General features: G+C 31.3%; 1 protein-coding gene across 1 annotated transcript; it reads right to left on the bottom strand.

Annotated features, from left to right (window-relative positions):
* Positions 1-742: 742 nt before the first annotated feature.
* On the bottom strand, positions 743-19,158 carry loaf (low-density lipoprotein receptor domain containing lost and found). The gene is made up of 4 exons (XM_088242589.1): positions 19,039-19,158; positions 11,026-11,181; positions 8,825-9,044; positions 743-4,195 (listed from the first exon to the last, which is right to left on the bottom strand). The coding sequence occupies exons 1-3, from the start codon at positions 19,100-19,102 to the stop codon at positions 8,884-8,886; spliced, it is 381 nt and encodes a 126-aa protein (XP_088098715.1). The 5' UTR covers positions 19,103-19,158; the 3' UTR covers positions 743-4,195; positions 8,825-8,883.
* Positions 19,159-20,838: the final 1,680 nt, after the last annotated feature.

Genomic DNA, 20,838 nt, shown 5'->3' with positions numbered 1-20,838 from the left:
ACGAGGATACCTATCCAGCATAGTTCTTTTTTTGGGATTTTTTACACGGTACAGTGTGGAAAGTTCCTTTCTTTTAAAAAATAGTACCAGTGTATTTACTATTTGAGTAGCGACATCTGTTTTTAAATAGCGAAGTATGTAGTCCTTGATGCTATGCCTGTTGCGGAAACTGGGCGCTAACTGAAGTTCATCAAAATAAATAATCTTAAAATGTTTAGTGGTTTTTTTTATTTATTTTTATTGCTAATAGACGAAGAAAGCCGAGATTTTTTGTTTTTTTTGTGTATCGTATTATCATCGGTATGATTTTTTATAGTTTTGTTTTTCTGAAATTACTCCGCGTGTGATGTCTCAAATTCGCTTCCGCTTTTTCTCGGTCAACTCTGCCGATTAGCCCTTGCCGTCGCAAGTAAAACGGAAATCTTCAAAAACTCTCTTATTTTGGTTGATTTATACGAACCAGTGACGTCGTTTAAAGTAGTGTGCTTTTATTTCAACATTTTTAATTTTTTTTTCGTACATTTTCAAGAAACTTTGCCGTATCATTTAATGCTGTAACTTTACCGTGTGTAAGCATTTGTAAAACATTTGTTGAATCCAATTTCCCGTAGGGCTGAAGTTCTTCATTTGTTTTTGGTAAAATATTAGAAAATGTCTAATTACATTTTTGTATCAGATATATATTAAGGCTTCAGCTTAAAGTTAAAACATAAATCAGGTGGGGATGAATAAAAGTCGTCAGTGCTATAGCGGTAATTTATAACCACCGTAAAACTTTTATTTATTGTTTATTTGCATTTCATATAACATCAAAACCATTCATCACAAATATGTTAAGCGACACACATGATGAAAATAAGTAGTTGTTACATAAGATCATTGTAGAAATCAGTTAAAATATTTTTTCTAAACAACCAAATTAAAATACTAACACATCTGTCAACTATTACTTTAGTCCATTAATATTTCTATAAATATTATCAAACATTTGTATAATCAATTAATTGCATTTATTAACCAATTAGCTATTTGGATTACTTTTCTAAAATATTTTTCTTAATTACATCGCTAAAAAAGCTTAAGTTATTACTACACCATGCTTTATACCTGCGATACCTTTAGTGTTCTCAAACTTATATCACTGTACATCCTTTATTTTACAAATTACAATATTTATATTCTATCAAAGTAAAATGATATCCAGGTTTAGCTACATAACAATGTCGAATTTATTATCAATGAACACATTCTCCAATATCTGTGATAAAATCAAATTAATTTTATTATACATACACATACATATTTAAAAAATCCTTTGGCTCATATTTAACTGCATAAAAATCAAGTAAATCATTTGATACACACAATCAGTGATAACGCATTCTACAAAATCATTGGATAGGTACAACCCCAAAAGTCAATTCATAAGAATGATTAATTCATATAAACACATTAAATAAACCCATATATATTTTAAAGTTAAAATCATTGAAAATGATCATTAACAGTTATCGGCTGATTATAAATTATTCTACAAATATTTGAAACACTCGGATTTATTTCAATGCCTCAAGTGTCACAAATACAAGTTACTTTACTTAACGATTCTTGCAAACTGGTCGATTTGTTTATTTATTAAATGATCCTTGCATTTTTTTTACGAGTATAAAATATGCAATAATATTTGTTCACGTAAGCATGTACTAAAATAAAAGTAACGCAATTGAAAATTTATTTTACCCATTCGTAGTTTAAAGAAGTACAAAATCACAAATCATTGAGATAATTATTAATAATATTGATAAATATTTAATATTGCATTTATGATATGTAAAAACTATCTTTTGGATATGAATTGATCAGGTAAATACTAAGTTATCAATATAAAATTTTACAAAACACGCAAGGTTTGTAAATTATAAGTGTAAAAAAAGTCGTATACATAATATATGAGGTGCATTCATTAAAGATAAATGAATATACATGGAAACGTTTACAGTAAACAGTTTTGCGCATTACAGGTAAGTTAAAAAGGTAGAAAATTACTGAAAAACCTCATGTTATTTGTAAAACTTCTATGAAAGATTTCTTACATTATTTATTAAAAAATTGGTTCTTGAATTTATTTCCACATATCTGTTCATGTCATAAAAAGCGAGTCCATTTATTGAAATTTTTATTTTTTAAACATAATTATTAGATTTAATGATTTAGATTATTTTGTTAAATACTTATTGATCTTGAATTTTTTTTTTCGGTAATTCATAAAAAGCTTAACATCCAGTAGGAGTAATAAATATTACTGTATACAAAGCGTCTGCTTGATATTTATCAGTTTAAGCTTCAAAAAAATAACTAAACTTAGGCGGTTATTTAAAAAGCTATTGTATTACATTAAAAAAACTATTCCTTACAACGACAGTTATTTATGAATAAGTGTAAGAATTACAGATATTTAAAAATAGTATTTAAAGTATGTTAAATATTACGATAGACACTATAAAGGTATTGTCTCATTACATTTTGTAAATATATAAAATTACGCTTAAAAAAGGGACCCACAGAACAAAATGTGGAAAAACTTACATTTTTTTTTGTTGATAAGTGTTCAGTGGTTATGGTCAGCGAGTTTATTTTTAAAAACATTTTTTTGTTTGCATATCTAAACTCGTAGGAACAGTACTAAAAAGTAACTCTTACTATCATTCCAAATTTTTGCCCTAGGAAGATTTTGAAATGGAGTTTTCGTTATTTCTTATGATTACATCGCAATAAATAAATAATATAAAAACAATTGGCGTCTAAAACTATGCTAAATAAGTTAAAACAGTTTTTTCAAAATGAATGTGTACTGAAATGCATTTTGATATGTACGAAATATTAAGTAAAAATTGAACCACATACACTATGACGGACAGTTGAACGTTTTTTTGTTAGAATATTGATATGCAGAAATATGTTTATTGAATTTTGATATGCACAGAAACAAAGGACAAATATCAATAATTAATAATATAAAGTTAATTAATTTATATTTTGATTTCCATTTTGAAGTAGTTTCATGAATTAGGTATATTATTTTCTAGCAGTTGGCTCATATATAACAAGAGGGTTATTGTTAAAACTCAAACAACAATATTATGATTACTTTCTACAATAATTAAGCTTACCTTAAACTATTTATGTTTTAAACATAAAAATAAAAGAAATTTTACGAAACCGTATAAAATATATCGATTGTGTATTTGCTAAAAGTTGGTTAAAATGTGTGCTCGGGGAAAAAGATGCGAAAAAACAATAAAAAATAATTCCCTGTTCCCAACACTTAACTGTTTTATTAATGTAAATTTATTTATTTTATTATTTATCAGTCGAAGCTGACGTATAAGAACCTTAAAACCCTAAAATACTCAAAGGACACGCGGAGTTTAATTTTAAATTAAATTGACGAAAAATGATATGAGAGAATTCATTGTATGTTATTTTTATTTAAACTGAATTTGAACACTAAAACTTTAGAATAAATTAACATCAGTTTAAAAACAATTTATTATAATGTAAGCGGTATTAGCAAGAAAATATGATTTATAATTATAAAATTAATGGAGATATTTTATAAAATAACGTTACTGTTGTTTAAATTTTTATTACCTAGTTTCATGAAGTTTTGCGTTATAAATCATTTTGTTTATAAGATATTTGCTATAATGAAAAAAAAGCTTTCACTAGAGACTTTAACTACCTGTACTCAAATAAGACGAAACAATAAAAGTAAATATTTTAATATAAAACACCCCGAAAGGCATTTGATTTTTGAGTATTTTTTGCAAATACCTTTGTTATTTCACAATCGAAATGATCCACCCGGTACATAAATGTATTCAAAAGTATAAACGTAAACATACAATTAAAAATATAAAGAATCTTGTATTTTTACAAACGTAAAAACCTGTAACAAAAATTTTTAATGCTTGAACACATTCTTATGTGGTAGAAAAGTATTTCTAGCCAAATGAATATGTGTTCTCGTCCTACACTGCTGACTCCGTCGGTGGTGATGAGGTCGCCAGCAATGTTGGCACGAGGATCGTGATGGCAGTTACGAAGATAATGCTGGTGTTGGCAAGGGGCAGTGGGCGGGTGCTCACCCCGATTGCTTGCGGATTTCACCCTGCGAGGCGTGGCCGGGCCACCTCTAGAAAAAACAAATCCCTGTAGCATCGGTGGCGGAAACAAAAAACGGGAAAAGCGTACTCTCCCTTAACAGTAGTAATATTCGAATTCCTTATACTGATCATCATCAAACCCTAATCTGAATCTGATGGTTCATAGGGCGCTGCATCGGTAAAGTAATTGCATCATATCTCGACCACGTAACACGTAGGTAAAGTGATCAGTCTTACTCCCTTCCGCTGCCAGTCTTTTTATATAGTACTTACTCCACATATCCGAAAACCACTTCTAAGACCGGGGGTCTTCCTATTAGTTTTGCTCAAACAAAAAAATAATGATTTTTTGACAATAAACGAGTTACTCTTTCAAGTTTTATTTGGGATTTTTATAGCTTTTACATAAAACAATAAGTAGACATGTATTAACAATACTAGAGCCAATTTAAAAAATCCACTGTAAATCTAATAAAACATAATATAAAAGCGAAAGAGTTTACGTAATTGACGTTGGTATTCATGTGTGTGTATGTGAATGTGTGTGTGTGTGTGAATAAATGAGGGAGAGTGTGCAATGTGGTAGAAAAGTATTTCTGCATGTGCGTGTGTGAATGAATGAAGGAGGGGTGCATGTGTAATTTAAAACTTGTAATTATATTGAAAAGTGTATAAAAAAGAGATTGGTTAGAGATTTGATTATAAAAAGTAATAGTTTATATCTACTTTCAAAACCTTTTTGTAAATATTTAAGTCAAAAAATGTTTTTTTTTTTTTAAAGTGTTGTAAATTTCTTAACCTTATTCTGAAAAAAAAGCATTTTATTTTAAAATTTAATTGAAACACACTGAATAAATAATGTGCAACGAGTCCCATACAATACGGTAAGTAACCACAAAATGCAGTGAATACAGTGTAATGTCAACAATAATACATGGTAGATATGACAGTACGCGTACGTTAATTCAAAACAAACATACAAATACATATTATATGCTACTACTACTACTACTACCATCACGCCATTTCCTCGTAGGGGTAGGCAGAGAGAATGGACCGCCACACACGTCTATCCTGACATAAAATCCTAGCCTCTTCCACATTCATACATCTTGTCATACATGCCCTTCGGTTCTGTCTGCTTTTGACTTGACCAGACTTAAGATTTTGGTTTATCTGATCATGCCACGTCTTCCTTGGTCGTCCTCGTCTAACGTTGCCGTTCATTTTTGCCATATATACTTGTTTTACCATTCTCTCGTCGTCCATTCGTTCTACGTGACCAAACCATCTCAGAGACCCTTTCTTAATCTTATCAATTATGCTTGTCTCAGATTTACACTCTCGCCTGATTTCATCATTCGTAACCCTGTCATACATTGATTTCCCACACATTCGTCTAAGAGATCGCATTTCAACCGCGTTCACTCGGCTTTCATCCTTCCTCTGCCAGTTCCATGTTTCACTTCCATACATTTCCATACAGTAGGTGGTGGTTTCACCGCCTACATAATATATAAACAAGAATAACATATAAGTTTGATAGAATTTATTCGAATGATAAAAAACCGGATGATAATGTATTTTTTTGTTTAGTGTATTATTAAAAATAAAAAAATAAAAAAGATTCTCTACATTTAACTGGCCATTTAACACACTGTGAAACATTCACCATTCATATCCTCGACTCTTTCATATTTTATTTTTAAACAGTCAAGAGATAGAAGAGTTGAGGAAATTAATGGTGAATAAATAAGTCACTTAAAACAGCCAATGACAGGTCATAAGCCGTGTAAATGTTTAGACCTTTCTGAAGAATGTTTTCCTTCTCAGTTGCAAAAAAAAGACCTTAAAAACTTCCTAGGGAGAAAATCCAGCCAGTCTACAAACATTTGGACATACTCAAACCATTGCTGAATATGTATACTTGGTTTGAATTATATTCCTATGCAGGATGGTACATCGTAGAAAATGGAAGTATGGAGAAAACTAGCCAGCTACATTTAAAAACATGTTGGTCTTTAACATACTGTGTGAAAAAACTACCTCAAGTCATTGTGTGGTAACCTTAGGTAAACCTTAGCAATCCTGAGATAACGAAATGATCGCCTGATAAATACTGCCACTTTTCATCTTAATATAATGATGTGTGTCTTGCCTAATGATCTAATTAAATTACATCTTATTCACTCAAATTAATGTTTTACTATAAATTTGTCTCTGGGTACTTGATATTAAGTCATTTTCGGAGATCCTGATGGACAAAATATTTCAATTAAATTTATTAAATGTGCCTAAATATATGGCGTAACTTTTTTTTGATGTATTAAGGTTGACTTAAAGATTTCGAAAAAATCGTCGTAATATTCATAAATGTTGCTGAGATGTTAGTAAATTTAGCTCAGTTTGCAACGTACACGGTTACATCACACGAACGGGCAGATTGAATAACAAGACTTCAATATTCTCAACAGATTTATTTCTGTTGAAAGAATATTAAAATAAAAATATTCGCGAATATTATTATGATATTTTTTTTATTTATGTATCAAAACATGTAAATAGTTTGATACTTTTCGCAAACCTTTTCGTTTCGTTGCGGTTCGAAAATTCCTCCAAATAAACGTTCCAATCTAATAAATGCTAACGATGCAATAATTTACCTCTAAAGAAAAAAACAAAAATGTCTTTGTCAAAATATTTAGGTAGGTATTTTTATTACAGCAATCTGGCCGTAGAGCAAAAAATGTTTCTTAATACGATGCCGAAATAAAATATTTGTTTTTCCGTAATAGATTCATATTTTGATGTGTGTAAACGGATACGAAGGTTCGCGTGTGCATCCACACGAGACTACAAAGCCTTTTTGATCCCAAGAGTATTACCCTTCCTGAGCCACTGTGAAAGGGTCAACTAAAATATATGAGCTTTGCTTCTAGATTCCTTTAATTTTTTCTTCAAATATTTATTTTTTGAAAGCATTATAAAAATTACAAAAATTTATAGGAACGTGAAAACAACGTTTTTCTCAATTAAAAAAAAATACGTATTGAAATATAAACGTATATGTATTAAGCGTAGAACTGATCACCTTACCTTCCTGTAACACAAAATCGAAATACACTGCATATATTTACCAATGCAGTGCCCTATGCGCCATAAGGTGCGAATTATGGTCTGATGATAATGATAAAAATATATTTTTATAATACGAAAAAAAAATGTTGATAATAAATTAAACGAGGAAGAATAAATAAGTAAATCCTACGATGGTCAGCCATAGTAACTTAAATAATTTGTCTAAGGTTCTGCATTTAAATTGGGTTTACATGAAGTCAGGGCAACATTGTCCTGTCCAAGCATCGGACATATTAATTGTCCCGTTAAAGTAGTGTGTTGTTGAAATTTGGAAGACAGGTTAATGGAGCAAGACGTTGTCCTAGAGATAGACAGGCAGGCTATCTCCGCAAGGCAACGAATTATCACCACCACCGTGCGCGGCAGCATAGTCCTCGTGGGAACGTGCACGGAGAGGGTAGTAAGACAATAGCAGATCTATCTAAAATATCTAAATGGGGATGGCGAAACAAACTTAGGTTTAATGTCTTCAAGTATTCGGTCACGTCCTTCACTAGGGCCCAAAAAACTTTATTTTTTCGCTACAAAATGAATGACCAGAATATGATACGAACATCGAATGTTGAGGATCTGGACGTTAGATTTGTGAGCACCCTGACATTTAATGAACACAGAGACATTCAGTGGTAATGCATTGAAAATGTTAGAATTCGTTCTCCGTATTGCCAGGGTTTTCGCTACCCGCTTACTGAGAACTCTTTACAACCCCTTGGTGTGAAGTAGACTCGAGAGTGGTTCGATGATTTGGGGGCCACATGAACTGAAGTACTCTCTCATGATAGAGAAAATCCAAGATAAGTTTCTGAGATATCTCTACATGAGAGAGTGCGGGTATTATCCTTGGCTCTACCCGACCAAGTTTCTCCAGGGTATGCTTGGCTACAACAGTTTAGAGACTAGAAGGAATGTGTATTTGACTACACATTTTTATCGATTGTTGCGCGGTATGATCGATAATTCTGAAATTATGATGAGCATTGGTTTGTATGTTCCTGATAATTACCTAAGACAGCGTCAGCATAGATTGTTTCATATTCCAATAAACAGGACCAACCTACCCACGGTTATACCTCTTGAAAGGGCTACCGCTATGCTGAACAACATCGCTCTGGATATTGATCTGTTCTATGCATTTGAAGGGGTTTTCCGGAGCAGAATTCTCCTACTACTTTAACATGAGTCTCTATCATGTATTTTTTTCTTTTTCATAATATGTACGTATTGAATATATGTTTGTAATGTATATGTTATATTTAAAATAAATTAATTTAATTTAATTGAGTTGAATTAAATAGCGTAGCTCCAACGAAAAATGCCTCTTTATTATTTATTTCGTTTGTCAACAATTTCAATACCTACATCTCTTTGTAAAATTAATAATATTTTTTTGCAAACATACTCGTAACTATGGACGAATTGTTTTGTCCTGCGCGGTCGAGGCTGTTCACGTAGCTGAGATAGGACAATATTGTCCTGTCTATCGTATAGCAAACTAAAAGAATGTACGACGGAATGTTTACCTAGTGTTAGACGAACCACTCGTCTTTGTGTGGCGCGGCCGCGGCGGGCGGCGCGGGCCTCAGCGCGCGGCCGGGCCCCTGCGGAAGGGGCGCACCCGCGCCGCCCCGTCCCGCCCCACAGGGCGCCGCCAGTTTCCCGGCAGCTCCGTCATTGGCTGTTGCTGGAGCTGTAGCTGCTGCTGCTTCCCCGCTGCGCCGTTAGAACCGTACATTTGTTGCACTGCGGAAACAAAAAACAAGACTTCTCTAGATAACTCTATATGCCCATTCTTAAATTTTAAAGTAAGAAGAACATCTAGACCAGTGGTGTCCAATGGTGGTATAATTTAGGCGCCCGCAAACAAAAAGATGGACAGAAGAATACTTAAAATAGAATTGCAAAGTTTATGTTGAAATTTATGACATTTAAAAATACATGTGTTTTATCAGTAAAGCGAAAGTCGAGCTGGAAATAACTACACCCCTTAGTAATATTGCAATAAAAAGTACTGTTAATGAAAACGATGCAGTTTGTAAGACCATAGACCCAATCAAATACAAAAACATACTCAACTGTGCACTAATTGTCAAAGCGTTTTTTGGGTTGACCTATTTATGTGAACAGGCTTTCTCCCAATTGAAAATAATAAAAAACAAATGCAGAAACATGTTGACTGACGAGCATGTAAAAAACAAGATGACTTTGGCATGCACATCAGAGCAATCAGATTTTAGGAAGTTATCCGAAATGTAAATAGTAAAATATCAAATATCTGTATATAAAACGAGTGGGCTTTATTATGAAGTTTCTTTTATTTTACCTAACTGTATAAATTTCATAAATATCAGTTAGTAGAATACATAATGTAGGAAGAGTAAAACGAGCCTTGAGCAGTTAGGATTGAAGTTAAACTAAGCGGTGCCCGCAAATATGGCAATGGTTTCAACGTAGCTCTTGGTGCAAATTCGGTTGGACACCACTGATCTAGACTGTCTCGTCATCAAATTAATTGCTTACTTACACTCACTGTTGATTTCCTTGTTTTACCTTCCCACTATCTCTCTTTCAATATTTTTATCAAATTAAATTACAAACCGTCTATTCGATTTGTAAAATTTAAGAGAATACATGTAATTGGATGGTAGGCCCTTCAATGTATTCTCTTTAATTTATCTAAGTATCTGTAATATTTATAGTCTTAAAATGATTGACTGTGTCTGTCATATACGGGCCTGATTCACGCGTATCGCTCCAATTCACTCGGTCCGGTAAAATTGGGGTGGATGGATACAAAAAAATATTTTCTTTTTGGGTTTGATATATTTTGTTTCCTACTTGAGGGTGAAAATTTTGCTAAAAGAAATAGCTTTATAATAGTTGCTTGCTAGTACGTATTATAACCTGAACGTCTGTTTGTATTAAAAAAGGATTTTTATTTTAATTAATTACCAAATGCGCAAAGAATTTGTGACTGTAACTTCATTCCCAAAACACATGATTGCTGTGGAACTTTTACGTAATACATTTAACTTTAATAGTTCTATAAAACCCAATTTTTCAATACATTTGTTAAAAAAAAACTTAAGCGTTTTATATACACAAAACATATAAAAAAAATAATACACAAATCGTTTCTGGATAAGAATCAAACAGTTTATAAAATTTTTAACGGAGATCACCCTGCGGCCATCAAACTGACAACAAAATAATTATATTGACAACTGCTGGAAATTTAAGGTTGACTTGGATTCTCACTTTATATTATTTGAGAAAATTACAGTTTTTGAGGAGTCCATCAAAGATATATCACGGGTTCATTACTACAACTAGGTTATATCCAAATCAAGTTTTGTGAGTTACCCATCGAAAACACATTTTTCTTATCCTTCTCGATGAATGCCACAAATATACGAGTGGTGCATTAAAATCATCCTTATATTATGATTCTAATGAATCGCGAATTGCCTATTTGTAACATTCATGGAGAAATATAAAAATATGTGTTTTAGTGGATAATGCAAAAATGCTGATTTGGAATTTACCCCGTTGTAATAATTAATACCCCACAATATGGACATTTATATGACAAAACGATCCGGAACGAACCCAAGTTTTGCAATAAACTAAACGTAATCTAAGTATCTTAAGTAATTTTAAATTGCGTCATAGGTAATTTTATATGTAAATATAATAATGAATAAATGACAGGTGGTTTTCTTACACTGCAGTTGCGAATTAGCGTTGATGTTAGGTCTTGTTCGCCGGCAGATGCACAGTGCTATGGCAGCAGCAAAAGCACATAAAACAAGTGCTAAACTTACTGCTGCTACCACAAACCAGGGCAATTCCAAGCCAAGGATGGTGCTGGTATCTTGGTCTGAGGAAAAAATAAACAACACAAATTAAACAAAGAAGTGCTACATTAGCTAACGGTCGATTATTGCTCAAAAAGTAAAGACACACAATATTGCAACGAAAAATGGAAACAACAAAAGTTATGTTTGTCAACATGAGTCGATCGTCAAGCTACGTTTATTGGTAATATTAAAATTAGGGTCTGGTGGTCCACTGGACACAATGGAGACAAGTGTGCTGTTATGGATTGAATTATAAAATTAATATAAATTATTAATAACATTTTTTTTCCAGAAGTACTTTGAATAAATAATGTTAGTTTATAGAGAATGCGCATCTTGAACATATACCTTTTAATATTTCACCGTTTTTGCTTGTATATGTAATTTTTAATACTATTTAAATGTTATTTGTGTTTTTTTCTTTTTATATACTTTTTTTGGCTTGTATACATAATTTCAATTTTTTCAACGTTTTTGATCAAAAAAATTAACCTGTATTGGGTGTGCGCATATTTTGTTAATTAAAAAAAATGATCCATGTAATTTTTAAACTTTTTCAATTTTCTTTCCCAGATTGCATAATGTAAACATTATTTTGAATTTATTTCCATGCCTAGTATTCTGTTTATTCTGTTATTTTCAAGTATATTTCATACCCTTTTTAATTTGTAGTATATCATAATTTTAATTTTTCTGCTTTTGTTAAATAATATTATAGTTTAAAATTTAAAAACGTCTCTAAAAAAATTATTATCTGTATGTCCCTAAATGAGTTTTTTTTTTAAAAACTCCTTGGGAATATTGTATATAATTATGTATAATATGTTTTCAATATAATAAAAAAAAAATAAAAAAAAAAAAAAAACATATTTCCATGTATCATTATATAACTTTTCTGCATTCCATTTTTCGACATGAATAAATTTTATTATTTATATTTTTCTATTACTATTTTGTATATTGCTTAATATGTTAATAAATATTTTTGATTTATATATAGAAGAGTCCCGACTTAACACGGAATTTTCTAATAAGTTAGGACATAAAAAAATATAATATTGCTCTATGATAAAATTGTGTATTTTGTGCATTAAATAAAAAATAAAATAAATAAAGATTAATATACAACAAAACAAATTAAAATAAAAATACAACTAAATTTCTAAAAGGGTATAATATTTAAATAGAATGCGAAAAAATTTCAGTTTAAATACAAGTAATCTAATTTTTGAAGCAATAGTTTTGCTGCATTTCAATTACTGTTCTAGTGTTCTTTTTCTGAGCACTGAAAATCACTATAATGTCTTGCAGAAAGTTCAGAATAGGGGGATGAGGACAATATTGAGATGTGGAAGACATGAAAATTTACCATATGTTGACGGTACTGAACAGGGTTTCTGTAAAGCAAAGAGTAATTTTAAATACTTAGGTGTTCATAGTTATATTAAAAAAATAATTATTGCCGGAATACATGTTTTGTGATGTTCAGCGTAATAACGAAATTCATCGCTATCCTACGAGGGAGGAGAAGATTTCAGACTCCCCAAAACAAGAATCCAGGCAACTCAAAACAATCTGTATCATAAAGGACTAAAGATGTGCAATAAGTTGCGAAAAATATTAGGGATGCTGGGTGTGTCGCATCATTTCGTGGGATGGCGATGATCCTTGTTAAAAACCAATATCCATATAGGTAGACAGAGTGTCATCGGAAAGCGTCTGGATTTTATAACAATGTTTTGTTTTTGAAATTTATTTTTGTATATATTACTGTTTATTAGTTAAAGTATAACTAGGTGTTAAAATTTTATTTGCATAAATATCTAAATAAATATAGTACACAATATAAAGACCTTACATTTTATTATTTGAAGTATGTTTAGTCATACGTATGAAGTCATGATACATTTCGAGCCATGATCGAAAAAACATCGTAACCGACAAAAATAATATTTCACAAGATAACACTTTTACCTTTAATAAACATGGAAACTTTCAGAATCAAACTCAGTATCGACTATTTATTTAATTGATATAAATAAAATACACATTCGAAACAAAACTTGGTGTTAAAAGTATATTCATAATGAAGAAGAAACAATATTCTCCCTCAAAATATTGCTCTCATCAGTCATAATAGACAGACAATTGACATGGACAATTCATATCAACAATTTAGTTAGAAAGTGGCGACAATATCGAGTTTTTTTTTTAAATCAAAAACTTTGTTCCAAAAACGGAAAAACGAAGCCTATGTAAAAACTTAAATATGTTTAATGCAGCTACTATGGGGAACAGGAAATCAAAATGACATAAACAGACTACAAAGACAGCAAAATAAAATATTAAAGTTAGTTTATGACTATAGTTAATTCGCTCTTAGGAAGAGCAGTTAGTAACTTTTCTAAAATTGAGAAGATGTACGATTTAGACATTTTTAACGACTCAGCTCTCTGCTACAAACGGAAGCTGAGTCTTATAGATTTTAATGTTTAGTATTACTAATGTTATTATTGTTATTATTGGAGCACATAGGGGAATTTGCTTATGTGTGCCCTACTTCAAAGTTTAAAGTTACTGTAATATTAGTATCATTTAGCCGTTTTGTAAATAAACAGAAACAATTAATACTAAACTAGGTACTACCAGAATACACACTACATAAACACCACATCTTATACACATCACTCCATACACCTCACTCCACGCACTACATTTCATACTCACAACAATAAAAACACAATCACTAGTAAATTCACACAAAGCACAAATTCTTCTTACATCTTGTTGTACTGTTAGATAGTTGTTTCATATATTGTGTTGTGTACGTAATTGGTGCTGAGTTAGGTTTATTTTTTGTTCGTAATAATGTCTAGATTTATATTAACATAGCACTGTGTGCACAACATTAAATTTAAACAAATAAACAAATGACCTACCCTAACAGCAACTAAAGAACTTTTTGAACAAACTAAGCAATTAAATGTAACTGAACTCTTTAAACTAGAGTCCTTAAAATTTATTTATAAATTAGTCACTGATGTAATTGTAGACCAAGAACTAAAACTTGAACAAAATTGTAGTAACCATGGACACAATACGAGAATATCAGAAAAAATATCACATACAACCTTCTAAAACGAGACAAGAACAGTCGAGACTAATAAACTATGGACTGAAATTATACAATAAACTATGGACTGAAATTATACAATAAACTACCAGACAAAACTAAACAAAAGACTCAGACAACTTTTACAAAAGGCGTTAAAAATATTGTCATTAACGGTAGAATGTGAATTTCAAAAGTTAAAATATTTTGTTAAATGTATGTTACCCGTAAGGGTTTATCAATACATTTTAACAATAAATAATGTTCTGGCTATCATGGCTCGATGCATAAAAAAGTCTTATGCTTACAAAAAGTTTTAAAAACCGCTTAAATATATTTCGATAGTTATAATGGTCAATGTAAATACAAAACATTATCTTTAAATCAAAAGTAAAAATTAAAAGTAATATAATTTAAATGTAAACAAATTTACAAAGCAATAAAAGCTGGAGGAAAGTTAAATATCTTCACAGTACAACGTTTATAAATAAACGTAATGTCGATAATATTTACGAAACCTTCAAAGGACGTTTCCAAAATAATTCAACGGTTCAGCTATCGAAATTGTAATTAAACGTCAAAGATTGTTGAATTTCCAGATGCTTGGGTAAATTTGCTTCGCTAATTCGTTTCCTTTACAATAAATTTACAAAGAAAAAAATATATCTGTTCTTTCGCGCGAATTAGAACAGGCTGAAAGAGTAGAAAGACAATGTTTACACATTCCACCAAGAGATGGCACCTATCTCAAGTAAAGGACGATGTTTACTTTTATCAGTCGCAAGATGGCGCCTACTTCGCGAGTAAATCACTTAATCTTTGTTTATGTGTTTAGGCATTTAAAAGATAAACGAACTTGAGAGTTTAAACAGATCATAAAGGTGTGTTAGGAGAATGAGAGAAAAACTCGTTTATTTAGGCGGAACTTTCAAGGAAAGGATTTAATTAAACACGCTTTACGATTGTAATCGCGGGATTTCTCAGACTTTACTGGAGGATTGAAATAATTTATCAAAACATCTTAAGACAATAGCATCGTACTTTGAAACGAAATTTGATACAATTTGAACAACTTTCTTTTGATACTTCTCAAAAAAGAATCATTATTATCATCGAAGGAATCTTCTTCTTGTTTGAATTTCAATTGAATAATTCTGGCGATCCAAGCATTTTTTATGCATAAATTTTAATTTCAAATTTCGTGACATTAAATTTATTGATTTAAATTTATTTTCACTTTGAAAAATACTGAACACACAATACAGGTATTGTGCATAAGCGTCTGAAGCATCAATGACTTTGACAATCGACTTTGAATCGACTTTGAATCGATCGCTAAGTAATTACTCGGGATTGACACAATTTGGCTTCTATTTTTAAAAACAAAATCACAATCTGCGTACGTATAAATTTATTTTTTTACTACGGTACTACAGAAGTGTTTCTTTTTACTAATTAAATGAATGATTAGTAGTTTTTTTTAAAAGGAATAACCCGCTAAGCCTCTACTCCAGAGGCTTGTCAGCAGGTAGGGAAGAAAGGATATGGAAGGAAGTTATGAATTGCCTACGTAAAGTGGCCGCGTAATGTTGCCAGACCGCGAACAATATATTATCATAACACGTATTTATGATAATTTTGTGTTTTGTTATGTTATGTTATTATGTTTTACCACAAAAAACATTTTACTGTCTGGAACAAAAAAAAATAGGTACTTTTAAAAAAATATTTACTAATCTTTTAATAATTAAGTCAATTAATACAGTTTAATATTTCACAACGGAGTTCTAGTTCCAACTCTAATGTATGGGAGCGAAGTATGGAATTGGAAGAATAATGATGAAAGTAGGTTGAATGCTGTCGAAATGCGATCCCTCAGGCGAATGTGTGGTAAACGATGTATGATAGGTGCACAAATGTCGAGATCCGTGAAGTGTGTAAGGCTGAGACATGCGTTATTGACAGAATCAAGAAAGGGGTGCTGCGTTGGTTTGGACATGTAGAGCGAATGGACAGCGATAGAATGACTAAAAGGATCTACGATGCAAATGTTGATGGATGCAGAAAACGAGGAAGACCGAGAAAGACATGGCACGATCAAGTCCATCAAATACTTGAAGATGGACATGTCAAAAGTAGGAATAATCGGCGTGCGTGCATAAGAAGATGTATGAATGTAGAGGAAGCGAGGTCTGTATGCCAAGATAGAGTGTTATGGCGTTCTATCCTCTCTGCCTACCCCTACGGGGAAACGGCGTGATGGTTTGTTGTTGTTGTTGTTGTAATATTTTATTTAAGTCTTTTTAATAGAAATCCGGATAAAAAAACTCAACTACCCTGGCAATACAAACAAAATATCAACCTTGTTTTACTTAACAATCTGGCAGACGGTAAAATAATCGAATTCTTAAATATTATTATTTCTGAATTTGCTACTTACATATGAAATGTGATCCCACCCTATTCCCTTTGAATCTCAGTAATATTTTAATACTTAAAAACGACACTTCTGTGGCGTAATTGAATTTAATAGGGCCTAATTAAATTTAAATCCACAGTTGCGTGCCTTAGTACGACGTCGTTTTCGACGTTTACAGAGTTACTAATGGCCCATACGTAAAACCACTCATTTATGAGTAGTTTAGTCGGCTTCAATTTGATGCGCGTACGCGGTTTCAGGACTATCATAATTCTAGGTAATGATTACTATTACGTATAAAAATAATAACAGAAAATATACACGATTTATGATCCGTGCCTTCACAGATTTATTACGATTTTAAAAGCGCCTTATAAAATGTTTATTTCTACGAAATAAGCATAAAAGAACGACAAATACAGAAACCACCCCACAAAGTAGAGCTTTTCACTTTAGTTGTACCTACTAAAATCTCCTAAAAGTTAACATTGACACATGGCTTGTACCAAATCCACAAAACACGGGTACTACAAATGGTGAAATGTTTAAGTGGAATTTTGCTATAAATCAGGTCTGAGCAGCCATACACTATATCCTAAGGATAAATTAATCAATCGCGAGAAAAAACTTGTGAAGGGGCGTAAAAGTAAATATATTTTCTATAAATCGTATTTTTATTTATACATTTTCGATGGTTACCATTTGATAAATGACAAATTAAATACTTTATTTTAAGATTTTCAATTGAAAAGAAATTCCTGAACATATTTTTAAAAATCAAAATACTAAAAATCACCATGACAAATTAAAAAAATACCGCAGAATAAAATGTTCTCAACAAGAATACACTATTAAGTATGTTTAAGTCTTTGTTCATCGTACTGGATGTAATTTGAAAGGAATTTTTTCAAGATATCTAAAAAGAGATGCAGAAAAAGCTTTTGAAAAAAGGGTATGACGAGGAAGTTTAGTGCTACAAGAAATTGTATACGAAAAATGTTTTCTTCCACACAATAAAAATAAGAACATTTAATTGTTCGCTGAAATTTGGAAAAAATATCAAAAATGATTTTAATAAAAACGAACTACCTAAAATGACGTCAGACGTTCTTCTAAATCAACCAATGATAGTATTGTGATAGATTAACGGTTTCTGGGAAGCCAATCCAGCAATCGGCACAACTCACTGAAGAGAACTAATGACGTCACGCGCGGAGTAAATAAAAAATACGAAACATAAGAACATCGTAGCAATGGTAATAGGATTCTTTAAAAAATTTTTTTTGGCATAGTTATGAAATAAGATAAGTTATTTTTTGTTCTGTACACCATTTTGTGAAAATGACCTAAATTATATTGTTATGGTATTTGTTACAATCAATACAGTAAAAAGTTTTTGCAAACCAAGTTTCGTAACATTTTCATTAAAAATAAACGTAAAAATATTTTTATTTTTTAATCAAAAATTATAAAAGCGCAATCTATGAATAATTAGTTTCATATTTTCGTTTAGCGAGAAACGAGAAAATTGATTAAATAATTTCACGAATAAACGCGGCTACTAAAATAATAGACAAACATTTTAGTTAACAAACATGAGGATTGTTTCTTAAAAAAAAATTAACTGCAATTAATTATGTTAAAAATAAAAAGTTGATATTATTAACATTTAAAGTATTAACTTTGTGGTAGAACCTTTATCCTAAGTTTGGTCAAACATTGCCCTTCAGTTTACTTTGGAAGAACATCAAGAAAATTTTATATTCGTGTTAAAGAACATATGAGGAGTCTTCGCAATAACAATTTCTCGGAATTTGCAAACCGCCTAATCAATTTTAATCAATTTTAATCATGAATTAAAAAAAAAATTAGTTAAAATCTTACACACAAATAACAAAGGGTTAAAGTAAACAATTTTGAAGTATTTCACATTAGGCAACGTTAAAAAAAAAAATGTTCCTTTGATCAATAATCAAACAACCTTTCAATATAGCCCGTTTTACAATGTTCCGTTGTAATGGTCACCCTAAATCTATTAAACTCATGTCCCTCCCTCCAGCCCCTCCCCCTTTTTTTCAACTATTTATCAAAAGACAAAAAATATTTTCATAATCTAATCAGAACATGTTAGACCTAATCTGTGCATGTGCTCATCAAAACGCATGTCGTGATGGTTTTATATTTTTTTGAAACAACTATGGTGAAGGTGCGTAGTGGGTTTTGCATGTTGGTTTAGTTGGTATACTAACGAAGAGACGAGTACGTCTCGAAATCGGTAGACAAAGATAAGTTGGAAAGGGGTTATGTACAAATATTTGATAATATTTAATAAAAAGGTGAACTTACTTTGACACATCGTGCTGGAAGTTTCATCAGAACCATCTGCACAGTGGTTCACTCCATCGCACATTAAGTCACTGCTGACACAAAACTCACGAAGGTTGCATCGAAAGTCCTTACACCCGTGTTCTGAAACAAATGAAAAAATGAAAATGCATTATATTTAATACGGTCTGGAAAAGGAATATTATGAACGTGAACATAGAACACTCAAAAATTAGTATTAGAAAATATCTCAATACAGGCGTGACAGAAGATATTTTTCTGTACAGTAATATGGGATCTGCAACGTTTAGCGCCACGAAAATTGCCTGCATCTTATTTTGGACAAAGTGGTAGGCGCGAACCATAGAGAACAACCCCACCAAAAGCACCTTAGTCAAATTAAATACGATATGAAAATGATAAGCCGGATAAAAAGCCGCTGAGAACTGGAGAGGAAGGTGTAGGAGACGCAATCTCTTTCCGCAAATCAATCCCAGGGATTAAAACTAAAAGAAGACAGGCGTAAGCGGTTTTAAGAAAGGGAATATTATATTTCCATACCTCATCATAACTTGAATTATTTTTGGAAATTTTATTTTTAAATGAAGTTGAAGATATGTTAATAATATCAATACAATTTTAATTTCTGATTACACATATTGCAGGTTCTATTTACAAATGAATTTCGAAAAGATTTAGTGGAACATTTAGAAATTTTAAATAGAGATTAGAGAAGGTTTAAAGAGTATAAACAATATTTTGTAAATGTCCAAATCTTTGTATGCTAATCCTGTATTTTATTCCGGTTAAAGTTGATAATAAATTAAATCAATTATAATTGTCCGGTGAACTCAATTATACAAGTAACGTAGGACCACTCATAAGGGTGACATATTAATTTGATTAAATAACAGGGTACGCGAAAAGTCGGTATGCCTAGTGATGAAATAAAAAGCGGTGACTGTTTTAGAAAGCTAAGCCTCGTGTTTTGGGGAAGATTAATGACGCTGGTACCCCCCGCAAGCGGCAGCAGGAGCACAACTATTGTTGAGCGGGTGGCGAGGATGCCAACTATTGTCGAATAAGGGTTGAAGGGGGCGAAAGACTGGATCGATCGCTAGAAATTTAATTACATTGCAAATAAAGAAAACATTTAAACAAGCCATACAAATTGACGGCTGCGGTGTAATGGCTAAGGTATTTGACTCACGCTCGGAAGTTTTTGGGTTCGATTTCCGGTGAGAACACACTAAAAATCCTGTTTTGTGCCGTAATTTACCACTGTAATTGGGCCTCTGGCCTGTTGTGGTGTAAGTATATGTATTAAAAAAATGACGATGATAGACCGCAGTAGAATAAAGTATTACGTCGGATACCTCAACCGGGCACGCGCACACCAATAAAATTTATGAGTTCGCAACAATCGAACATTGAAGTTATTATTTTTAATAAAAAATGTAAGTCATTAAATTTTTGTCTGTTTTCAAAGGGTTTTTTATTTTTATTTACTTGATTTAATATTTTGGTTGTATATTCAAATAATTATTTAAGATATGTGTAATTTATGATTCAATTTGTTATAAAATAACGAAGAAAAATACATTTTTGAATAATTTGTAGTCAAATAATGAAGAAAAGTACATTAAATACTAATGAGTTGTACTTTTTTAATACATAATAGTGTAATATTGACATTTTGGCTTTCATGGCCACACTAATATTTTTAAGAGTTAATTTTGCGTATACAATACATATTTAGGAATATTTCTGCATAGTTCGCTTAAAACTGTAATTTTGTACTTGTACCACTATATGGCTCAG

The sequence above is a fragment of the Micrasema longulum genome, unplaced genomic scaffold (assembly GCF_059751315.1).
Source record: "Micrasema longulum isolate JH-2025_06_02 unplaced genomic scaffold, ASM5975131v1 h1tg000147l, whole genome shotgun sequence".
Taxonomy (NCBI): Eukaryota; Metazoa; Arthropoda; class Insecta; order Trichoptera; family Brachycentridae; genus Micrasema; species Micrasema longulum.
This window is presented reverse-complemented; position numbering and strand designations above follow the sequence as displayed.